The sequence below is a fragment of the Phodopus roborovskii genome, unplaced genomic scaffold, assembly GCF_943737965.1.
Source record: "Phodopus roborovskii unplaced genomic scaffold, PHOROB, whole genome shotgun sequence".
Lineage (NCBI taxonomy): Eukaryota > Metazoa > Chordata > Mammalia > Rodentia > Cricetidae > Phodopus > Phodopus roborovskii.
In genome coordinates, this window is record NW_026125575.1 from 2215076 (window position 1) to 2237654 (window position 22579).

The 22579-nt window shown below is 50.4% G+C and overlaps 1 protein-coding gene across 1 annotated transcript in view; it reads right to left on the reverse strand.

The window, feature by feature from the left end:
• Ptprn2 (protein tyrosine phosphatase receptor type N2) overlaps window positions 1-22579 on the reverse strand; it is a 629714-nt gene that overhangs the window by 11974 nt on the left and 595161 nt on the right. The window contains exons 18-21 of the mRNA XM_051177829.1: window positions 17588-17707; window positions 16661-16827; window positions 11819-11872; window positions 10077-10141 (exon numbers count right to left, since the gene is read on the reverse strand). Coding sequence (XP_051033786.1) covers window positions 10077-10141; window positions 11819-11872; window positions 16661-16827; window positions 17588-17707 — 406 coding nt within the window. The remainder of the gene's footprint in view (window positions 1-10076; window positions 10142-11818; window positions 11873-16660; window positions 16828-17587; window positions 17708-22579) is intronic.

Genomic DNA, 22579 nt, shown 5'->3' on the forward strand with positions numbered 1-22579 from the left:
GGCGCTGCACACATGTACACAGGAATATATGCAGGCAAAAACACTCACACACATAAAGTAAAAGTAAAACGAGTCTTTAAAAATTTTGATACTATTCTTAGAAGAAACTGAGACAATGGGCTTTACTAAATAAATCCATTAACTTTTTGATATTATAATATAGTTGTAAGGATTCAGGCATTATGCCAGCCTGCCCCTGTCACCTGGCACAATGCACTCAGGCAGTGCCCTGGTCAGCCCAGGTGCAAAGGACCCCTTTAAAAGAAAGACCATGGTCCATTTATGCTCTATCTCTGCTCTCCTCTCTTTCTATCTGTCTTCCCTGGGGCTGAGAGTACTGTTCCTGCTTCTGTCTTCTCTACTGTCCTCTCTCTGTGTCTCTTTACCTCTTTCCTTCCCTTTCTAATAAAACTCACTAAGCTCTGTCTGCCTGGCGTGTTTGTCCCCCACCCCGGTCACCCTGGCCTGCCATGGAATCTGCCAAGGTCTCCCTCAAGCTTTATCATAACCATAGCTGCAACATTTCTCCGTTCCCTTCCTCCCTTCTATCCTTCCCACACACCCCTTCTTGCTGTCATTCAACTTCATGGCTTCTTTATCTTTTAAATCACATGCATTCATATGCATGTAAATGCACATGTATTCCTAAATAGAACCTGCTCAGCCTGTATATTGTTAAATACATTGTAAAGGAATGCAGTGGTCACGATGATGCTAAAAGGGCACAAAGAAGGAAAATATCTATGTTACAGGAGGTGAGCAGAGCTCCTCATGGTGTCTGCCTAGATGTGTTCCTTTGGCTTTAAGCTCTCAGTTCGGGGAGCTGAATCAGCCCTCAGTATCAGAGGAGCTAGTGGGTACAGGGCATAAGCAGGACCCCTTCACCTCCAGCAGCACAGGGCTGGGCGCAAATGATGAGGTCCAGGGATACGGTGTGATGGGGGATGTCTTTCTGAATATATGTTTCTCTATTGGTTGATGAATTAAACACTGATTGGCCAGTAGAGGCAGGAAGATAGGCGTGGCTGGGAGATGACAGAGGAGAGAGAGGCCTCGAAGGGATGCCATGCAGAGACTGGGAAGATAGGACTCGCCAGGCATTCTCTGGTAGGATAATGTAGAAGTACATAGATTAGTAGTTATGGGTTAATAATTAAGACAGAGCTAGCCAGTAACAAACTCTAGCCATCGGCCAAACAGTTTTATAACTAATATAGCACCCGTGTGTTTACTTGGGGCAAAGTGGCTGCGGGACCAGGCTGGAAAGAAACTCCAGCAACGACCGTGGATGTGTTACGAGTGCCTGCTTTCCATGCAACTGGGCTGCCGTGCTGCGTATCGACACCAGTTCCATACTACATGCATGTAAGTGTGCCACTTGCACGGCCACCCATGCCTCCACATTACACATTCACCCCTGCATGCATGTCTGCCCGTGTGCAGTTCCCTCGTGACCCCGCATTGCATACATACCCCCACATGCACACATGCATGCACGCTCGTGAGTATGTCAGCCTCCCACTCTGCATTTCGTATGCACCCCTACATGCATGTCTGCCCGTGTGCATGGCCATTCCACTCCCCACAATGCACTTTCCTCTCTCCTGGCCTCTGTGCTGGGTGCTTTTCACTTTATACATTTCATGACTGATCCTTACTGAAGGCTTACCAAACATAATAATAATAATAATAAAATACAAGCCAAGAGAAATTTTCTTTCTGACCTAGATAACGTATAGTCTCTATTTTTCAAGATTTCCGGGGCTCTAAGGAGACAAATTTGCTCGATCTTCATTTGAAAACCAAAAATATCAGGACACAATAAACAGACATCTGACCTTTCCTTTTGAACAAACTCTATAAATAATCATTGGTCCGGAGGAGCTGAGATGTTTCTAGATCCTTCCAATAAAGTATAATAAAATCTAGAGCTCTGAGAGGAGCCACTGCTGAAGTTGCCACCCGGCACCGTTGCATGTAAAATGCCTCGCAGTGTTCCATCCGCTTCTGGAGCCTCTGACTATACACACTGCACAGACCCCGGCCGCTTTGGACTCTCACACGTGACTCTGTGATGTGGAGGGGAATTCAAGGGAGAATCACAAAATGACAGAGCCACCCTGAATCCCTAGGACCGCCCCTTCTTGACAGTGGCTTTAAATCCTACCCAACACCGCAAGTCAGCTGCCACTGCCCAGTGACTAAGGACACTCTGTCGTGAGCCCCCGAGGGGCTAGGATTCCTCCCTACAAGAAAGTCACACTGGTCGGGAGGAGGACCCTGGCGTAAGGTGCGGGCGCCTGGGAGGACAGAGACTGCTGAGACCACAGGGTGGGGGAAACCACAAACTGAACAACAGAGCAACCTGTGCTTTGAGGGGGGAGGCAGCTGAAAAGGGATGGCCCTGCTTGGAGCAAAATGTTTGGACCTCTGCAGGTGAACGTTAGGCGGTGCGATGTGGGAGGGGCTGTCGTAGTTTGAGCCTGGCTGAGGTGGAGGTGCAGCCAGGGATTCCTGCTGCTCAGTGCCAATGCACCCCCCCCCCCATCCCACAAGGGTGTGTGTGCTTGTGCAGAACCCCGGGTACGGTGTCAACGCGGACCTGGTAGTCTCAGCCCCTTCCCAGGGGATAAGCATTTACTTTGTCTACCGTAAGGCTTGTGAGGGGACAGCGGAGCACCAGAACTCCTTTTTGTTGTCTGGTCTGGAACATGTCTGGCTCCCAGATTCCAAGGCACAGGTTCCAGGCAGTAGTGATGTCGCCCAATGGCTGGTCATCACTAGAAGCTTGGAGGAAATGTTGGGAGAGCACACCGGCAGTAGGGGACCCGCACAGTGCCTGACCCACACAGTACATGGCTGCTGACTGATGCAGAGGAGAGGAGACCCCTGCCACCTTGCCCCCCCCCTCACACTTCTGGCTTTTTTTGGTCTGGAATCTTTTGAGCTGTGAGGGAAGCCATCTCCACTTTGAAGAGAGGCTGTGGCCATCTGTGCCTTTCTCTTCCTGCTGGTACTTCCTGTGTCCCTGTGACCTGCCCCATCTGTCTGTCCAAATCAGATTCATCCACATATGAGCTGGCCATGGGCACAGCCTTCCCTTTGTGCCAACCCTCTGATGCCGTACCAGCCGATGCCAGCTACTCCTGCAGACTCCACGGCAAGTCGGACCTGCCTCTATCCCAGCTCTTCTAGTCCCCTTGTCCCCACAGCCAGCAGCTCCATCTCTGTGAATGCCCACACAGGCTTCAAGAGTGAAACGAGTTTCTTACCATAGTTCCTGGCCCTTCTTTCTCCAGTTGGCTCGTGAGATCCCAGGGCAGTCTCCCATTCACCTTCCCTTCAATCCCTGGGAGGCATCAAAGCCCACACTTCTACATGTCTTCCCTAGTGGGCTCTGGCCTCTTTTCAGGAAGAGAAGGCCTCTGCAGCTGACCTTGGCTACTTGCAGGCCTTTGGGAACGCCACTGGGGTTGTGAAGACCCACTCTGTCAGCTTACCGTGAAATGGCTCCAGTCCTGGGAGAAATGGCTGTGGGTCTTCCCCGAGTTCTGTGACATTCTCCATCGCCCGACAGCTGCAGGCTGCAGCCAGCCACTGACACAGCAAGCGCTGTGTGGGGCTACTGTGTTGGTCATACGTGCTCGGTGTCAGACTGACATGGTGACCCTGAACGCGCTCTTGCAAAGCACCTGGCTTAGATCCCCGGCACCCACATGGTGGCCCACAACCACCTGTAACTTCCAGGGGTCTGATGCCCTCCCTCTTCTGGCTGTTATGCATATCAGGCCCACATGGGGTTCTCTTACATACGTGCACGTAAAGTACTCCTACACACAGAAATATAAAATAAATCTTAAAGGTACAAAGCCCTGTGTTCTGTGGCACAGAAGGGGCCAGGGAGGCCCCAGAGCGGGAGGCAGTGATGATGTCTGGAAGGACCTCCCAGGCCACGCAGACATATAAGGTCTCCTCCTATCCCACACTACACCGACACTGATCTGGAGGGGTGGGATGGGGTGGGCAGGCTAGCGCGGGGGCTGCTACGGAGGCAGAGGCTGGACCTGGTGAGAGGATGTGCTGTTTCTGCTTCCATCCTGTGGGCCCTGGGAATCAGACTCAGTTCCTCAGGCCTAGTGCTGAGAGCCTTCACCCACTGAGCCATCTCTGTTTTTAAGCTCCTGTGGGTATACATGTGGTTATATATTGAACAGTGTAGCTCTGAAGGGGTGCCGCCTTTAAAGACGTTCAAGGGAGCCATATGGTTATTACTTGGGGAATATGTTGTGTCCCTGCCTACAGGAGACAGCGATGTGTTGTTTAAGCTTGTGCTACCCACTAGCCTTTGGGGCTCCCGAGACAGGCCTCCATCTCAGGTCTGGTATTGAAAGTTGACTGTTCTCTTCTAGGAAAATGAGGACTCTCTGTGAGCTTGGATCTGATGCTAAACACACAGCAGCAAAAGAAAAGATTTTGGGAGGGAACACTTTAAAAAGGTAACCAGACAACATCAAACACTTCTGTGCAGCAAAGACTAAGTGGGAGATGGCAAAATGCCAGCCGCGCATCCGACGTGGATTAATATTCACAACACAGAAAGAACCTCTACAAGAAAACAAGAAGCCCCCGCTCACAGACGGACGAAGGACTGAACCACCATGTCCTGCAACATGGCATATGAGTGTCAAGTAAGCCTGTGAGATGATGTGCGTCACCAGTTAGGAGGTTAAAACCAGAATGAGAGGGCTTCACACACACCAGGAGGGCTAACACCCCAAATAGAAAAATAGCAGACAGAATGGTGGTCATTACGAAAATAAGTAGCTACAAATACTGGCAAGCAGCTGGGCACAGGGGGAGCCCACATGCACTTCAAATGAGAGTGCAAACCAGTCAGCCCCTGCGGATGAACGCCAGCATGGAGGTTTCTCCAAAACGTAACACTAGGTCTTCCGCGTGATAAGCTCCAGCAACCCTCGCTGCGGTGCACACGCAGAGTCCTCCAGGTCAACACATCACGGATTCACTCACACATCGGTGTTTCAGGATTCAGACTAGCTCAGCTACAGGACCAACCCAAGTGTCCATCAAGAGAGGAACGAACAGACAAAGACAGTGTGCACCCCTGGCAAAGGCACCTTCTGAGCCTTGATGAGGAATGACCTTTCGCTGTTGGCGGGGGAATGGATGACACTGGAGACGGTCCTAAGTGAATGAACCCAGGCTCAGAGAGATGGCTGTGTGTTCTCTCATCATGGCTGCCTGGTTTATACACATATGAAATCACACATGTAATGGGAGGGGGCAGGGGGCAGGCAAGACTGTGGGAAGTGAGGGAGAATTTGCTCAGCATTTGATATATATATACATATACATATATGTATATATATACATATATATTGTTAAAGTAAACACATTTAAAAATAAAAAAACAGAGAACAGAACCCAGCAAAGTAATAAAGTAATGGTGCATAGCCACATGTGGGCAAAATGGGGCCCTGTGCAGTGCCGTGGGAATGCAGGATAGCACAGCCACCGTGGCACAGTGTAGACCCGAAACCTCACCCAGACATCCCATCCCTAGATGTATACTCAAAACAGTTCCAAACAGGGGTTCCAGCAGCCAGATCCTGCACATCCAGGCAGCAGCTCAACGTTGGAAATGGACCAGGCTCTGTCCACAGATGAGCCAAACTCTGGTCTGCTCTGTAACTGACTATGGTTAGTCCTGGGAAGACACTGTGCTACTAAGGGGAATGGTCTGGGTGGAGAAGAGAGTCCAGGCTTCCCTAGACATCAGAGACCCAGGCCAGTCACAGGCTGCACATCTTACAAGAGAGGGCACCCTGGGGGCAGTGGTGGTAGGTTGCCGAGGACGAGTCTAGGGCTGCACACCCGGTATTCGCGTCCACTCTGACTGTGGGATCTCACAGCACAGCAGCCCCAAGTGCACGGTGTTTGTGCTGTAACAAGTAAAGCTTGCCTGAAGATCAGAGTGCAGAGTTAGACACGCTAGTTAGCCATAGAGGCCAGGCAGTGGTGGCACACACTTTTAATTCCAGCGCTCAGGAGACAGAGGCAGATGGATCTCTATGAGTTCAAGGCCACCCTGGGCTACACGAGATTCAATCTGTCTAAAGAGAAACAGCCCACACAAAGGAGACCTCAGCATTTGGGATCACACGCCTTTAAACCCAGCACTAGGGAGGTGGAGACAGGACTGATGTGGCTGGGGAGAGACAGGGACTATAAGGCGGGAGGAGACAGGAGCTCAGAGCATTCAGTCTGAGGACTTGCAGGCATAGGATCGCCCTTTCGGTCTGAGGTGGAGGTAAGAGCTAGTGACAGGCTGCTCAGCTTCTCAGATCTTCCAGCTTTCAGCCCTGACAGCTGACTCTGGGTTTCTATTATTAAAACCAATTAGAGTTTGCGATACGTGAGTGTGGACTAGCCAGTACGTTATCGGCGGTGCAGGGGATGAAAGACCTGACCTGTTCTACGCTCCTAGTGGGACCACAGCACAGGGAGGCCTCGCTGCCAGCCCCTATTCAAAGCAGTTGTGTGCCTTATCTGGAGGCCAAGAGACCTTCTCCTCTCCCCAGCTCCTGCTAGGAATGTTGTCAAAACCTTGCAGTCAGTCATGTGCCGTTTCTGTGCAGGCGCAGCCTGAGTGACCCTTAATGTCCAAGTGCTATGGATCCTGCTGCCGGGATCACTCAGCTGGGGAAACCCGGGCCACCAGGGAAGCCTGGGCCACTCTGGGAACCTTTCAAACATCATAAGGAAAGAGGAAGAACTGCACATGCGAGGGGGAAGAGTTTACAAGACAGCAGGGCTGGTAATTTACACCTGGGCAGGCGAGAAACAAACCCTTCAGCAGGACAGGTCAAGGCATCTCTTCAGAGCAGAAGACGCATTCACTGTGACAACATACAAATGGCGGTCTCCAGACCCCACCACCTATGTGCAGCTCGGCAGTTCCAGAGCTGGGGTCCGTTGACTTTGATTTCCAAGTGCGTCATTGTCTACTTGCTAACAAGCCAGACAGCGCAGAAAGAACTTAAATTATTCCAGCTCCTTTCTTCCAGCCCTTGTGTGCGGCCCGAAGGCCTTAATCCCTGAAAGGCTTCGTGAATAAGAGCTGCTGCCGGGTGCACAGGGCAGAGGACTCTGAGGACAGCGCGGCTGCACAGACCAGCTTTGCAAAGGCTTTCTTTGCTGTTCCTGCAATTCATTTCTTTTTAAGAAAGGGGACTGGAGAAGAAAGGCTGCGTGTCCAGGTCTTTGGGCTTCTGATCATTTGATGAACACTGGGTCGGCAACGTGGGCCTCCAGCTTCTCAGGACAGACAAAGGCACCCCAGCCGTCCAGGACAAAACCCCAATGGCCTCTTGGGGTGGTGGCCTGGGAAAGGCTCACCTCTGTCTATGAGGGGCCGCCTGCCCTTTGATCTCTCTCGAGACCCCAGCCGGGCCCCAGGTCAGGGGATTTCACACTGTAGCCTCCCCCTGGGGAAAGGGAACAGAGCAGGGCTGGAAAGAGGGTGATAGATCCCAGGGAGCAGGGAGCCTGCTGGCTCTGACCAGTTCCACATGGATGGGCTCGTATTGTGAGCACCAGGCCCACATTTCAAATGGAATCTGACATTACATGGTAGGATGGGGATGGCGAATGGCGGGCCTGGGCCCGTGGACGACAGTTAGCCCACCCCCTGGGCCCAACTGACTGATTGGCCTCACTTGTTTCTGTAGGGGGTGGGTGAATGGAGTCACTAGAGGCCAGTCGCCGACGCCGGCGCCGCATCACGCTAACCCTGGCTGGTACCTTTAGTGTCCCCGTCCCCCCCCCCCCCCCCGCTGCCTTGGGCATCTTTTCGAATGAAATCAATGTTCACCAAGTAGCTCTTTTTTCTTTTTCCTTTGGAATAGCACCCTGTTAGCAAAAGCAGCCAGGAAAGGAAACATCTAGCTAAAGTAATCTATCACTCTGAAGAATTTTAGCGTTAACAAAAGGAAAAGTATTATGTTCATGAGAACAAGTAGATCATGGGCAATCAGGAAAGAAGTATGAGTTCCCTGATTGGTACCAGCACAGACAACAGCGTGTTTGTTAAGAAAAGGGAGTTTAAAATCAGTCAGGGCAGCATCAGTGGGTAAGAAGGCTTACGGAAGCTGCTAAGGTTGTGCTGTGCCCTCGGCCAAGGAATGTCACTCAAAGCGGAGACAGGGCATGCGCCTTCTGCTTGGGCTTCCATCCCTGTATTTCTATGCGCCCCTAAGCAGGGCTTATGGGGCTGGGGCTGGGGCTAGGCTCCAGTCAGCATTCGGCCTCTCAGAGAACAAAGCCATCGCCCCAGAGCCAGTGGAAGAATCCTGGAGCCTCAGGGTGGCTGAGGTTCTTGAAAGTCCCTGGCTACAAGTTCAGGTTACTCGCCCATGCTGCGGGGCGTCTGTGTGAACCCCGGATTCCTGCTTTGTCATTTCACATCCTCCCCTCTCCCTTTTCCTTCTAGCCTCTGCCATTTCCCCTTCTCTTCCTCTTCCCCTTCCCTCCTCCCTCTTTCCCCTTCCCTCCTCCCTCTTCCCTGTTTCCCTCCTCCCTATTTCCCCTTCCCTCCTCCCTATTTCCCCTTCCCTCCTCCCTATTTCCCCTTCCCTCCTCCCTCTTTCCCCTTCCCTCTTCCCTGTTTTCCTTTCCCTCCTCCCTATTTCCTCTTTGCTTCCTCCCTCTTTCCTGTTTCCCTCCTTACTATTTCCCCTTTCCCTCCTCCCTTTTTTCTTCCTCCCTATTTCCCCTTCCTCCCCGTTTCCCCTTTCCCTCCTCCCTCTTTCCCCTTCCTCCCTCTTTCCCCTTTCCCTCCTCCCTCTTTCTCTTCCTCCCTCTTTCCTCTTCCTCCCTGTTTCCCCTTTCCCTCCTCCCTCTTTCCCCTTCCTCCCTGTTTCCCCTTTCCCTCCTCCCTCTTTCCTCTTCCTCCCTATTTCCCCTTTCCCTCCTCCCTCTTTCCCCTTTACTTCCTCTGCCTCCCTCTGCTCTCTCACTTTCCTTCCCTACCTTTCCTTTTTTCCCCCTTGCCATGGGGAAACAGAGTCAGGAATGCCAGCATTCTTGTGAAATGCACAGGAACCCATCTCTACCATCAGGATCTGTTATGGTGGCCAGGCAAAGGATGGAGCATGAAGTGTGGAAGGTGCCTGGCTCCAGGGCAGCATGGTGTGTGCATGTACTCTGACAGAACGCCTTGTTCACAGCTAAGGGAGATTGTAGAGTGCTTCCTGGGACCCATGGGATGTGTCAGTCAAGAGGGGCAAGGCGGGGGCAGACAGGTGGGTGCTGGGCCTTCCCAGCAGCTTTATCTGGGCTTCTGAGGGTGCAGATCCTCGGGGGAGGTGGGGCCCTTTCTAGCTTGGTCATCGTAGATGCAGAAAGTGGTGGGTTTCACTGCTTAAAACCCCACACAGGAATGCCTAGGGTCCTCTTGAGGGACCGGCTCTGTGTCTTGTCCTGGGCCCTGCATCCCAGACCCACGACCCACTTTAAGTCTTAAGCAGGGTGTGAGAGGGCTTGTGTGGGGCCAGGGTGTGGTTCAGAAACAGAGTGCTTGCCTAGCTTGTATGAGGCTGGGTTCAAGCCCAGCACACAGACACAGACAGAAAGACGGACAGGCAGACGACACTCCTCTAAAGCAAGTGTGCATGCTGATGGTGTTAGAACCTGTTTTTAGGTGAAGCAGTCGGGGAACTGAACCACATCTTCCAAAACCAGTGAACAGCAACAGAAGGTTGCACAAGGTACTCCGAGGACGTCTTGGCCTGTAGCAGGATTTGAAGGCCCGAGGCTGCCCGCTGCCCCTCCTTACAACACTATCAAGCTGTGTGGGACAGGCCCTTATTGTAGACCCACTATGTGTGCGAATCCCACCAAAGGTGAAGGGCGAGCCCCATAAACAAGACACTTGCTGCAGACAGCAGCCTCAATGCCACAACAGTAGGCTCATTCCCGCCCCCCCCCCCCAGGCCTCCTATCAACGGCGCGCTTCCCGCATCATTGCTATAGCAACGCTATTCCCGGTCTCTCACCTTTGGCCATCTTATTGAGAACCATGTCAATCAGGACGTAGGTTCCACTTCTGCCGGCGCCGTCACTGTCAACAGAAGGGGACAGAGTGAAAGGCTGCCTACCCTGGGTGAGCAGGCTCAGCAAAGCCACCAGCCAAGCCTTTTCTCATTCTCAAGTTAGAGGGGCCGGGGAGGGCAAAGGAGAGGCACACACTCACACGGGAGGGCGGGGAGGGGGACATTCTCTGGGTGCTCTTTTCTCCTCTCTGAGTGCCATTTATCCCCTCCACCCTTTATCCAGACGTGAGGTCGATTTTTGTCGGGGGGGGGGGGAACAGAAGCTTGCTGGTGTCAGAGTTAGATGGTCTTTGACTTCTACCGTTCCTGGTAGCACCCTGTGACTCCAAGCCAGCAGGGGGCCAGGCGGAGCAGGCTGGGGCAGCTGGGTGACATTATTCAACCCCTGTCAAGTGCTTGCCCTGTCCTTTCCGAGGCATCCTCCCTTCAGGGGAAGGAGTGTACCTCTATTCATTACTTGATCGAATTCTTCAAATGGCACCCGCCCCTTTCATGTCTCTCCCATCCGGCCAGCAACAACTGGGGTGCTTGCCACCAGGACCACAGCTGTAAAGATGCTCTGAATTGTCGTCTCTACAGTAGCGAGTAGAGAAGATAGGAAAACCCCTTTTCTGTAGGAACAGCGGCCTAACACCGCCTCCCAAAAGAATCACGTGAGATCATCTCCTCACAACTGTAGATGCTGCCTGCCACAGTGCTATGTGAGTTCTTGACACGCTTTCTCATCTAGCAGGGTTTGTTCTCACACCCCTGGCATGTCCCGAAGGAAGGGGTGTGGACTTAGGAAACCAGCTGCCACTTTAAGGAGAGTTATAGACACCGTGGCTCCTACCCAGGGGTGCCGGGCAGGACCCCAGGCAACTCTTGCAGGTGGAGAGTCCTTGCTTGCTTTTGCCATTCAGGATTCTCCATGCTGTGACGAGGGGCTGCCGTTGACATCCTTGAGCCCAGTGTGGCTCACTTCTGTACGTGGTACAGTTTCAGGACATTTTAAGAAATGTCACAAAAATCTTCCGATAAACTACAACTTATCTCGGTAGTTTTGCGGGTGAAAGATGCTGTGTTCTGCTTTATGAGACACAAAACCGTAGGCCATGTTCACTCCCTGCTCAAAGGCAGAAGCATTTGCACAGATGCTTGACTTTTACGGTCAGATCTTGCTTTCATTCCGGGCAGAAAGGCGGGTTCTATGAGACGGTCCCAGGAAAATGGAGTGTGACTTCTTCACTACGGACAGTTGATCACGGAGTCCGGTAGAGACAGAAACTCTGGGTGGAACGAACATGGTCCGAAGACTCGCTGACGTTTTGCAGAGGCTCGGCCACTGTGAGCCGAGCGGCGGCGGTGGTGGTGGCTACCCCTGTCTTTACAGACCGTCCCCGATGTATCTCCAGGCATTTTTTTTCACATTGTGATTAGGATAAGTGCATGCTTGAACCTGGGTCCCCAAGGGACACCGTGAGGATTTAAGGAAAATGAAAGACAAGGCAGTTGTGTGTGGGCCATGCGCAGTGGCAAAGGCCCATAGCGTCCTCTGGCTAAACCGAGTGGCAAATTAAGTTTATACTTAGAGAGAGAGCTATGTGCATTCACCGGGCGGTGAGGAGAGCGCAGCCCACACTGCCGTGGCATGTGTTAGGTGTTTGGAGCGGCCAAACTTAACGCATGTTAAAGGTTGTACTTGCCTGCAATGGACAATTATGGGACAAGAGCGGCCTCTGTAGCACTTGTTTACTTTTCTGAAACAGAAAGAGATGGAAGTTATAGTGACATGCTGGCGTTCTCTCTCGCCCAAACCACAGACAAGCCCCAGCATAGCGTTCACACATCTACATCAGTTGTTGCCCATTGGGACAGAGTGAGAAGAATGTACATATCTGACTCAATGATCCCCTCTCCCCCCTTTCAATAGCAACTTGGTAAATGAGCTTTGGAAACACATCTCACGCATGCACAGTGGGTGGTGCTTTTCCTCGCCTTGCGAGAGTGAGCTCCAGGCTTTGGCCACAGGTACGGGAGCCAGGCTGGGCTGTACCTTCTGGCCTCGCCCCCTCAGGTTCTCTTATTTCCCTCCCGATGTGTCCCCGTGTGTCGCTCCCACGGCTGGACTCCTAGTGGGAAACTTTGAGTTTTGTACTGTATGCTCAACAATTCTTACAGTCCGTTCATTGCGCTGAAACACAACGTTATTGTATCTAAAAGCAGCGTCCTAAAGGTCTTATCTGTCAGCTTGAGGTGGGGGTATGTAAATTATGAAGGACACGCCAGGGAGCTCAAGATGGTTTTCTCTAATTTTCTACATTGGAGTGTTGGAGTGTTTTTTTTTTTTTTTTTCTTTAAATAATTCCACTGCACAAGTTTCAACCAGCACTGATGAGCACTTAACAGTGAGATATGTAAGGTATTGTTGACCAAATCATATCTCATCCAGGGAGCTGGTTTCAATTCATAGTACAGGCTCCAGGATTGATTTATTTTTAATTCAGTGGAACAACTGAACAAGTTTTCAAGGCACACAAAAGTTGCCAGTAAAATACTCTTATCAAGGAAAGTAAAGACAGGATCTGAGTTTGCTGGGGGGAGGGGGGTGTGATGAGGGTGAGTTCTAGAATGTGCTGTGTGACCTCCTGCAATGAGACTGAAATTAAGGAAGAAAAAATAAAAAAAATGACAATACAGAAAAAAATAATTGTTTCCCCTTGAACCAGAAATGGGAATATGTCACGTTTCTTTGCCTCCAAAGCACTGTGATCTCGAGTGGAGAGCGGAAATTAATCAGCTATGGCTGCAAGTTCCCAGGCAGAGAGGCCTGGTGGAGTGGGCAATGGCCTGTGTCCCTAGGCCCTACGGCCCATGCACTGAGTAGATAATTTAGTGTCAGGCAGCCAGATAGCAGAAGTATTATTCTTTTTTCTTTTTCTTCCACATTTTTGACCTCCACTGCAGTGTTTCCAGACTTAGGCACTTCTGGTAGAAGTCTGAATGTGGCCTCCCGCACAATGGGACCAGCCAATGGGACTTGAAGGTCAGATGAAGAGCCTGGATACGATGAGCCCCCCCTACAGACAGGTCAAGTTTAAAGCTCTGTTGGGCTGCACTTGATCTGTGACTGCTCTCTAATCTGCAAAGACCTGCAGTATCTCGCAGCCGCAAGACCACCCACAGGGGCTCCACATGCTCAGAACCAGGGGGCAAAACAAGTAAGCTCTCTCCTGTCTCTTTCTGAGGGGGGCGTTCCTGGCCAGGGATGTGAAGTGCACTGTGAGGGCTGGAGAGAGGTCAAAAAAAGCAAACTCCCTGAGCAACAGCACCCACAGACTCCATGCCCAGGAGAGGCTTGGTCCTTGGAGAACAACCACATTAGAAAGCTGAAGTCCCCTGTTCCCCTCCAGGTTCCAGTTCTGACACAAGGGGCTATGAAAGGCAGAGCCTAGAAGCTGCTGGCTCGGTAGGACCTGTGCGCAGGGCTGAGGTGTGGCTGTGATGGAACCCTGGCCTGGCGGCCCCACTGGGTGGCTTTCTTCCCAAAGTTCTTTCTCTTTGTGCAGAGCTCCCCTGCTAACAGGAATAACCCCAGGTCACACTGCACGCTTGGCTACTGTGGGTAGGGTAAGTGTTGGCACTGCCCACAAGATGGCCAGTCATCATGTTATTGTGTTTACTCTGCGCTGCTTTCCTGATGGAGCCGAGAATATAAGATGCACGTTAAGAAACAGGGCAGGGAATCTGTAAGGGGAACACCGTTAGGGGAGCACCGTCAACTGCTCAGCACCCACCTTGGCAAAAGTCGCACCCATAATTTCTCTAGGTAAGAATGTGACCCAGGCTAAGTGGCCAACCCTCAGAACTCCAGTCCTGTGACCCCCATCTTCCTCTACAGGATGCTTAAGGTATGTTTTCTTCAGATTGGTTGCCTCAGGAGGCCCTTTGAAAGATTTCACTGCAGTTTTCATACCCACGCCAGACCCACCCTGAACCATTATTTACATGCAACCCGGGGCCAGGTAGGAGACACGGTGGGAATACTTCTGTCGGTATAGCTTAGAACTTTATTAACAAGGAATCATGGGTCATTACAGCGTGAAATACCACAAATAGAAAAGCAAAAAAAAGAAAAAAAGAAACAAACAAACAAACAAAAAAACCATGTGGCCAATGTGTTCATCCGAGGGTGCTGGTTATTCATGAAGATGAGCAATACACGGTTGTCTCATTTTGATCTTAGACAGGTCGTCAGTAAGCGAGGTCTCCAACACTGAGCAGAAATGGATACTATATGGACTTTGGCAGGAGGATTTCCCAGAGAAGGAACCGTTAGCAATACAAACCAACCCTTGGTCACTGAGTGAGAAGGAGTCGCCATGCAAACGGACAGCAAGCAAAGTCAGGTCGTTAGAGGCTCAGAGAGGGGCCCCGTGTCCCTGCAGCAGTCACAGTTTCCAATGATCACTTTTGTGACTATGCAACTGGGCTCATATTACTAGCTGCAACATCACAAAAATGACACTGGCCACCGCTAAGTAGCTGGCAAAGTAAGGGTTTGTTGGTTTGACAGTGAGCAGCATTAGTGGGTGCATGGAACACAGCGGAGGGAGGAGGGAGAGGGGGTAGTAAGGAGACAGAGAGAGAGAGAGAGAGAGAGAGAGAGAGAGAGGGAGAGGGAGAGGGAGAGAGAGAGCGAGAGAGAAGAAAGGTTTGTAGAGCCAAGCCCTCACATGTGACTCTAATTATCTCTTAGCAGTTTCTCTTTAAAGTGTAAATGTGTGCCCCCTGGGCTCCAGAAACCGTTAATTACACATCGGTGGGTGCCTGACACATACCCCAAGCCTGCTGAGAATGCTAGGCTATTGTTCCAAGACTAGAGCCCCCACTCCCCTGAACAAAGTGGGGTCTGCAAAGGTGACCTGTTACCCCTCGGGCTGCTGGAACTGGCAACTCATTTCTAGGCCAAGGTATCCCAAGAGTGTGATCTTTTGTGCCAGTTCACCTGGGCTACTGGTCCCTAACCAAACTGACATCAGTTAAAGCTCCTACCTCACTGAAGCTGAGAGTCTGCTTTCCTTTACAGTGTAACATACACCTTGCATCACATCTCCTCAGACTCTGGAGTTGGGGAAACCCCGGGGGATCCTGATTTCTCCAGGATGTGTCGTGAACACCGAGGGCTGGGTATGGGTATGTTCCATTCCATATATGAATACAGACATGGGCCCATACACATATATGTGCAAACCCCTTGGATGAGCTTGGAGACGCGTAGTGAGATGGACAGCCGTCTGCATAGCTGCATCCACTTTGCCAGTCATGAGCAAGAGATTCTGTGTGTACTGGGAAGGGTCTATTGTCCAGCAAATTAGGCTGGGGAGAAAGGAGCTGTGGACAGTGGTGGATTGAGGATGCTCTCAGGTTTCTGAATGCACCTACTATGGGGGAGGTGACAGCTGGGCAGGAGCCACTGGCCTTGATTCCTGTTTTTCTCAAACTCCTTCATTCATGGAATTCCTGTCCAAAGGATGATTCAGATAAAGAAGTTTTATTCCCAGCACTTGGGAGGCAGAGGCGGGCAGATCTCTGTGAGTCCAAGGCCAGCCTTGCTTACATAATTCCAGAACAGACAGACGGGGACTATGTAGGGAAACTCTGTCTCCTCCCCCTCACCCCCCCCAATTTCTTTCAAAGTGGTTTCATAATGAGCTTATGCATTTGTAACATATAAATTCAAGCAATGCAGGTCAGTCTTGGTGGCATTTTCAATATTCCTTTTAGCCTCCCTGCAGTGAGAACCGTCCAGTGACAGGGCATTCAGTGAAACAGACACTGTGTTCTACTTCCTTGTCTGAGAATTTGCTGGGTGGGGTGGGTTTCCGGTCAGCTACATGTGGGATACAGAACTGGGCACTTTAGGTGGCACTAAGCTCTCACCAGTGTGACGAGCCAACAGCAGCGTACCTACCTCACACTCTACTTTGTTTTACGTTGTCAGTATTGAAACCAGACAGTTCTTTTTTTTTTTTTTTTTTTTGAATGGCTGGCTGACCAGGGCAACAAACAAACAGACAAAAAATTGCATTGAGAACACTGTCAGCTTCAAAACTTAACTAAACACAAACACATTCATGTGCTAACTATATTTCAGCTTTTCAGCCAGGAGTCTCCATTCTAGAATCTGGCCTTTTCTCGGTGAAATTTCCTTAGCCTGGCTGGCAGGTGAGTAGCCAAATCAGAAACCTGGCGTTACTTCCAACACTTTATGGAATATAAATCTCAAGCGGGTTACAGAATCTTATCGAGTTATGACCACACTTCCAGAGTTCTACCCCTCACATTTAACACCACTGGTGACAGAAAACAGCTCACACTAAATGTTGGCGCTCGCTATACCTTTCCCTCTCCCCCTTCCTCTTCCTGCGCAGTTGTTACGTTGCAGATAGCATTTAAAAAAAAAATCAGAGACCTGGCCCAACCCGTGTGCCCTTGGCCTGTCCATGCACACGCCACTTAGTTTGCCAGCATGCTCTTTGTTTTACCTGCGAAAATCCAGGAGCGACCTTGTGGAGGAAGGGACTCCCTGGTCATACCAACTCAGGAAGTGGAACTGGGTCACCGTGCGGGTCTCGTTGGTCTGCAGGTTCTTCAGGTAAAAGCTCCTCACCAGGAAGTCCTGGCACCAGATGTGCTCAGAGACTAGATTGACCTGGTGGGAAGAGGACAGCAAAGCATGTGAGCCCAAGGTTACGGAACACTGTGGCATGTGTGGACAGATCGGGGAATATGGCCAGGAGACAGGCAGGTGAGGCCCGGCTTGTCCCAAGCTCCCCTCTCCACTCTGTGTTTAACTGGGGCCCGGTATAGCTCAGAGGACATAAGACTGAGTAGACAGTGAGAAGCGGAACACATCGTCTCTCCCCAAGTTAAAGCCTACGGCTTGCTGGCCATACTCTGTCAGGGCTCCCCAAGTGAGCCATTTGCCTCTAATGTTAACGTACAAACAGCCATAGAAGGCGTTCTGGTCGCAGCTTCAACACCGCAGTCATTGCCTCCATTCAAGTATTCATAGGAAACCCAGCGAGAGAAATCTACCCCTTACAAGAATAGAGAGAGACCCCGTGTCTCAGGCAAGACATGGGCAGTGCTCTCTGTGAACATGGTCCTTGCTTCGATGCTTGTTATTTGGACCTGGGCCACCTTTGCATATTTTCTGCCTTTAGAAGTACACAGGTGTGATACGGGATGACTGCTTTCGCTCCAGAGTTTATCCTGAACTATGTAGTCATGTAGAGCATTGGGTCTCTCTATTGGTTGTACAATGCCCGGGGCTCCTCTGAAGTCAAAATGTGCTAACAATCCACCCTGGGGATGTCCTAGCCTCGAAGAGCAATTGGTTGAGCTGATGATGAGGATGAGAAGCATGTGCTTCTTGCCCAGGCCCCTGAGTAGGTGCCAGGTCCCGGTACCTCATAGACATGGTAGAGGTTGGAGCCTTCATTGGGCCAGTAGTGGTGGCACTGCCGGACGCCGTTCTCCGAGAGGGGGGTCAGCATGACAATGACTGCACAGCCGCTCTCCCACACCATCTGCAGATGACACAGATCCTTAGAGACCACCCACAGTTACCCCGCTCACGGGGAACTCATTTCTCCTTGTTCCTGAAGCTGCTTCACACCTCTGAATAAACTAGCCCCAGGTTCTACAGGTTCCATGAGACATGAAAGAAACAAAACAAAACAAAACACTCAGTGAGTTTCTCCCTTAGCCAAAATTCTTACTATGTGGCCCTGGCTGGCCTGGAACTCACTATGTAGACCAGGCTGGCCTTGAACTCACAGGGATCCAACTGCCTCTGCCTCCTGAATGCTAGGATTAAAGGCGTGTGTCACCAATGCCCAAAAGTTTTTTGTCTATAAAGGAAACTTTCTAGAACATAACACAAGACTGGACGTTGTTCTGTGAGCAGACTAAAGGCGGTTGTCCCATGGTTACTAGGAAGCTGCTCCCCTGTCATAAGCGGGTTCTTAGGAAGAACATCGCAGAGCCTGCCCCCAGACACTGTGATGTGGTGATATCTTTCTCCTACAAATAAAGCTCGTGTGAAGATCGGAGGATGGAGTACGCCACTAGCCAACCATAGAGGTCAGGAGGTCTATATAGACAGACAGGAAGTGAGATGGCTGGGTGGAAACAGGAATTGAGAGAGCTGGGCAGAGACAGGAAGTAAGAGATGGCTGGGAGGGGGAAGGATATAAGGGAGGGTAGGAACCGGCTCTTTTCTGCTGGGACGCTGCTGAGGTAAAGGTGGCTTTGGCGCTTTCTCCTCTCTGACCTCTGGGCATTTTCCTCCACATCTGACTCTGTGTTTTTATTATTTGGATCAATTAAGAACTTCAAATACACGGTGGCACCATTCAGATGACAACAACCCACAACCCAGTCAATAATTTATGGGAGCCACACACAACCACTCTAAGCCACCACCCCCCCCCCAGCCACCATGTTTGCCAACACAAGCTGTCACTTTGAGATGCAAACCTTTGTGTTAAATGTTGTGGGTGATTTACAAGGTTGTTATCTAGGTGTGGCTAGGGCAGACTTTTGTCATCACAGTATAGTACAGTATAGAGGAAGGCTCTGATCTCCCTGCCATGCTCCGAACAAACGTCACAGAAATACCTACAAGCAACTGCGTCTAGGTGTGAAATTGGTATCCAAGAGAGCTTTCCCTTCTTTTAAATGCAGACGTAAAAATCCGCTTGAAGTCTTATTATGTAAGGGATGCGCGCATCCCACACAGAAAATGCTTTCTCATCACCATTCGTGTTATTAAATTCCTCCATTAAATTACATCTTAAAAGTCAGACATGTGTGCAATGTTTCCCCCTTCCATATCGATTTACGTTCCCGCGGGACTGAAATGGTCAATACTCTTAAGGCATCTCACCGTGTGTCATTTATATTGGAATTTAATGGAAACCTCCTGAAGTATTTATGGAAAAAAAAAAAACCCTGCAAATAAGTATGAATCACACTTGAGCCCACACACTTCTATCCGCGCCTTGGTGCCAGTCGGGTGAGATGAAAATTTCACACCGCAAGCTTTCCCAACCTGCTCCGTCCAAACCAGGGCTCCCATCACAGAGCGATTTACTGTGCCTTCGAAAAGTGGACGTGCTCATTGAAGCCATTACAAAAATGAGGAGAAACACGGATTTTATGAGTGTAATAAAAATACAATGATCTAGACCATAAACCATCGTCTAGCACTCTGCCTGCACTGCCCTCTCTCTGTGTGTGTGTGTGTGTGTGTGTGTGTGTGTGTGTGTGTGTGTGCGCGCGCACCCATGTTGTGGGTCCTCCAGGTTTTATGGGGTGCTCTGATTGGCCCGCACACACACACACACACACACACACACACACACACACACACACACAGCTTCCTTCCAGGGTGCCTTCCTAGCTCTCTGAAGATTTGGTTAAGACTAAATCCAAATGAAACTTAATTTAAACAAACAATCTCAAAGGCACCCCGGGGGATAATATTTCTTTTTAGGTCAGTGTATATAAAGGCCAAGAGGGAATTTACTAAGCCAGATAGATCGGCGCCTGACTGGGCACCGTCTTCCCAAGCTGCTTGTCTGACATCTGGTAGCATTTCCTTGTGTCCCTTCCCAGGCAGGAAACCAGTATGTACCCTCACAGTCTGCCCCTAGCTTTGGTCTTTATCGTCATTGCCTGCCAGGTATAACCCTAGAATATGGCGGAAGATTTCAATTCAGATTTTTGGGTGGGGATATGGAGTGCTGCAAATTATCAGTCAAGTCAATTTCAACTTCTGCACATTTTTTTTTTTTTTTTTTTTATCTTGGCAGGTTTCTCTGAACCGTAAATCAATATAATTCCTCCTGTTTCTGGCACTTTTGTTTGAACACCAGAGACCGTAATATTTACAGGTTACTTCTCATCCTCCCAACACTCTAATGGGACCTCATACACGTGAGGCACTTGGGTGGACACCTCAGATGAGGCAGGCAACTCCCATCACAGGCAGAGGCAGGGTGGAGTTTCGGTTAAGTCAGGCATCTGCACTCCCACCAATGACTCACAGGGAGTGAGCGAGCAGGTCTTCCACCGGTAGATCGAAGGTAGATAGAAGTGAACCTGCTCTGACGGCTTGTGAGGGAACCTTCGGTACTGGGTCCCAGGTATAGACTTCAGGCTGTGGGCTGTGGTCTAGGGTCCAGGGGAGAGTTCGAGGCAGTGTCTGCTCTTGTAACCTGCCCTAAAGGCACTGGATGATTTGAGTTCTGTTTTCCTACATGTCTGGGCATCAGGGGCTCCAGTCTCCCTTTATGCCTTCTTTCTATGCTGCAGACAAATGTCACCCAGTGGAACTTGGTAGCAGTTAAACCCATTAAATCTGATGCCAGTCTTGAGAGGCCATGGTCCTGATCCACCCAGAGGTGACGTGGGCCAGAAACTCCCAATGACACCCACTCTAGCTACCTTGCAGAGGGATCTTCTTTATGGTTGCTCAGCAACAGACAAATAGAAAAGGTCAAAGGAAGCAATTCAGATTATTTATCTACGCAACGTTAAATGCATGCTTTGGCTGTTACTATGAATAAGTTTACTGACATGAAAACACCTTTGTACTGAAAACCCTATTGCTCTTCACAGTCCATTGAACTGTGTCTTTCTCAAAAATCTCATCAGAGTCTGGATCCCTTGAGCCTGGAACCCTGCTTGGAGACAGGATCCCTGTTGAAACTCTGCTGGAGGAGAGCCCATCCTAAGCCTGCAGGGTAACGCCTTTACAGAAAGGGAACTGGAGATAGTGGCAGATACAGGCAGCCAAGGGAAAGTGAGTGGGGCTGGATGATACAGCTACAAGTCAAAGGATGCCAGGAGCCCCCTGGAGTTATAAGCAGGGCTCTCCCTAAGCCTCAGAGATCACAGCCTTGCCCGAGTTTTGAAACCCGACTTCTGGCCTCTAGAACTGTGGTAGGGCATTTTAGGCATTTTAATCCAACCCGTCTGTGCTGCTTTGTCCTAGGAGAACAAGCAAATGAGTGCCCTTGTGGGTCGCCCCACCGTTAAAACTCCACACAAATGCTGGAAAAATTGTCAGCCAGCCCTGTTCCGATTTCACCTATTCGACTAAAGCAGGTGAAAATAAGTACCGTGTCTCCTAGAAGTCATTTTAAATTATCGCATATTTAACTAGCAAATGAAAGGAAGCCCAACTGAAAATGGGTAGAGGGTCTGAGTAGACATCTTTTCTAAGAAGCTGTGCAAATAGCCATCAGGTAAGGGGAGGTGCTCAATGTCACAGCCTGTCAGGACAATGTGCACAAAAACCACGAGGAGAGATGGTTAGACGGCTCAGCAAAGTGCCTGCTGGGCAACATGAGGACCTGAGATGATTTCTAGCACTCACATAAGAGCTGGGCATGCTGGTGCATGTCTATAAACCCACTGTTAGTAGGGCGCGGGCAGGCAGATCCCTGGAACTCGTTGACTATCTGGTTTAGCTGAACTGGCCAGCTCCAGATTCAAGGAGAAACCCTGTCTCAAAAAGTGAGGTAGGGGTAAACAAACAGAGGAGGGCTCTTGGTGTTGACCTCAAGTTGCTATGTGTGCAGGTGCACGTGCATTCCCTCACACACAGGTGGGCACACTTGCACTTGCACACGTAGGCATGCACACACAACAGGAAGATGCTGCCTAACTCCATTTGATGGCCATCATTGAACAGATGAGATTGTTAGCATTGGCAAGAGACAGAAGATAGGCTTTACAGATGTGTGTGTTGGGGTGGGGGCCACGAAGCGGCATCCCTATTGTGAAAATCATGGCATGAGTTCCTCAAAATATAAAAACGGTATACCCTAAAACGGAGCCCTTCTGGCTCTGGGGACAGATCCTGAGGAGTTGAGACAAGCAGGTTGGGAAATCCGTATTCAGTTCACAATGGCCAAGACGTGGAATGACAGCCATTCATAGGGAGTAGCTAAAGAAAACATGTAGACACAGTACCACGGGACACTATCAGCCCTGAAAACATGGCAGCAGGGGGGGAGGGAGGTGATGTGCTAATCCAAACACAGCTGGCGGAGAAGAACCCCACCGGCACGCGATGCTAAAGGGCCACACTCGTCTGGAGCCAGAAGTGTGCACGTGTGAGAAGGGACGTTGTTGATTACTGAGTGTGAACGTCCAGCTGTAAGGAGTGAGTTCTGTACACGTGTTGCTGAGAGCCTGTAATACCTGACTGTGTTCTGGGTCCTGATGACAGGGGTCCTGAGGCATTCATTCCCCACCCAAAATGGGAAATGAGTTGATGGATGCGGTAATTCATCTCATATCACCAGTCAACCGAAACACTGTGTGTGACTTAAATACGCACAACGGAAGGAATGTAACAAAACAACACTCTGCCAAAGCCCCATGAG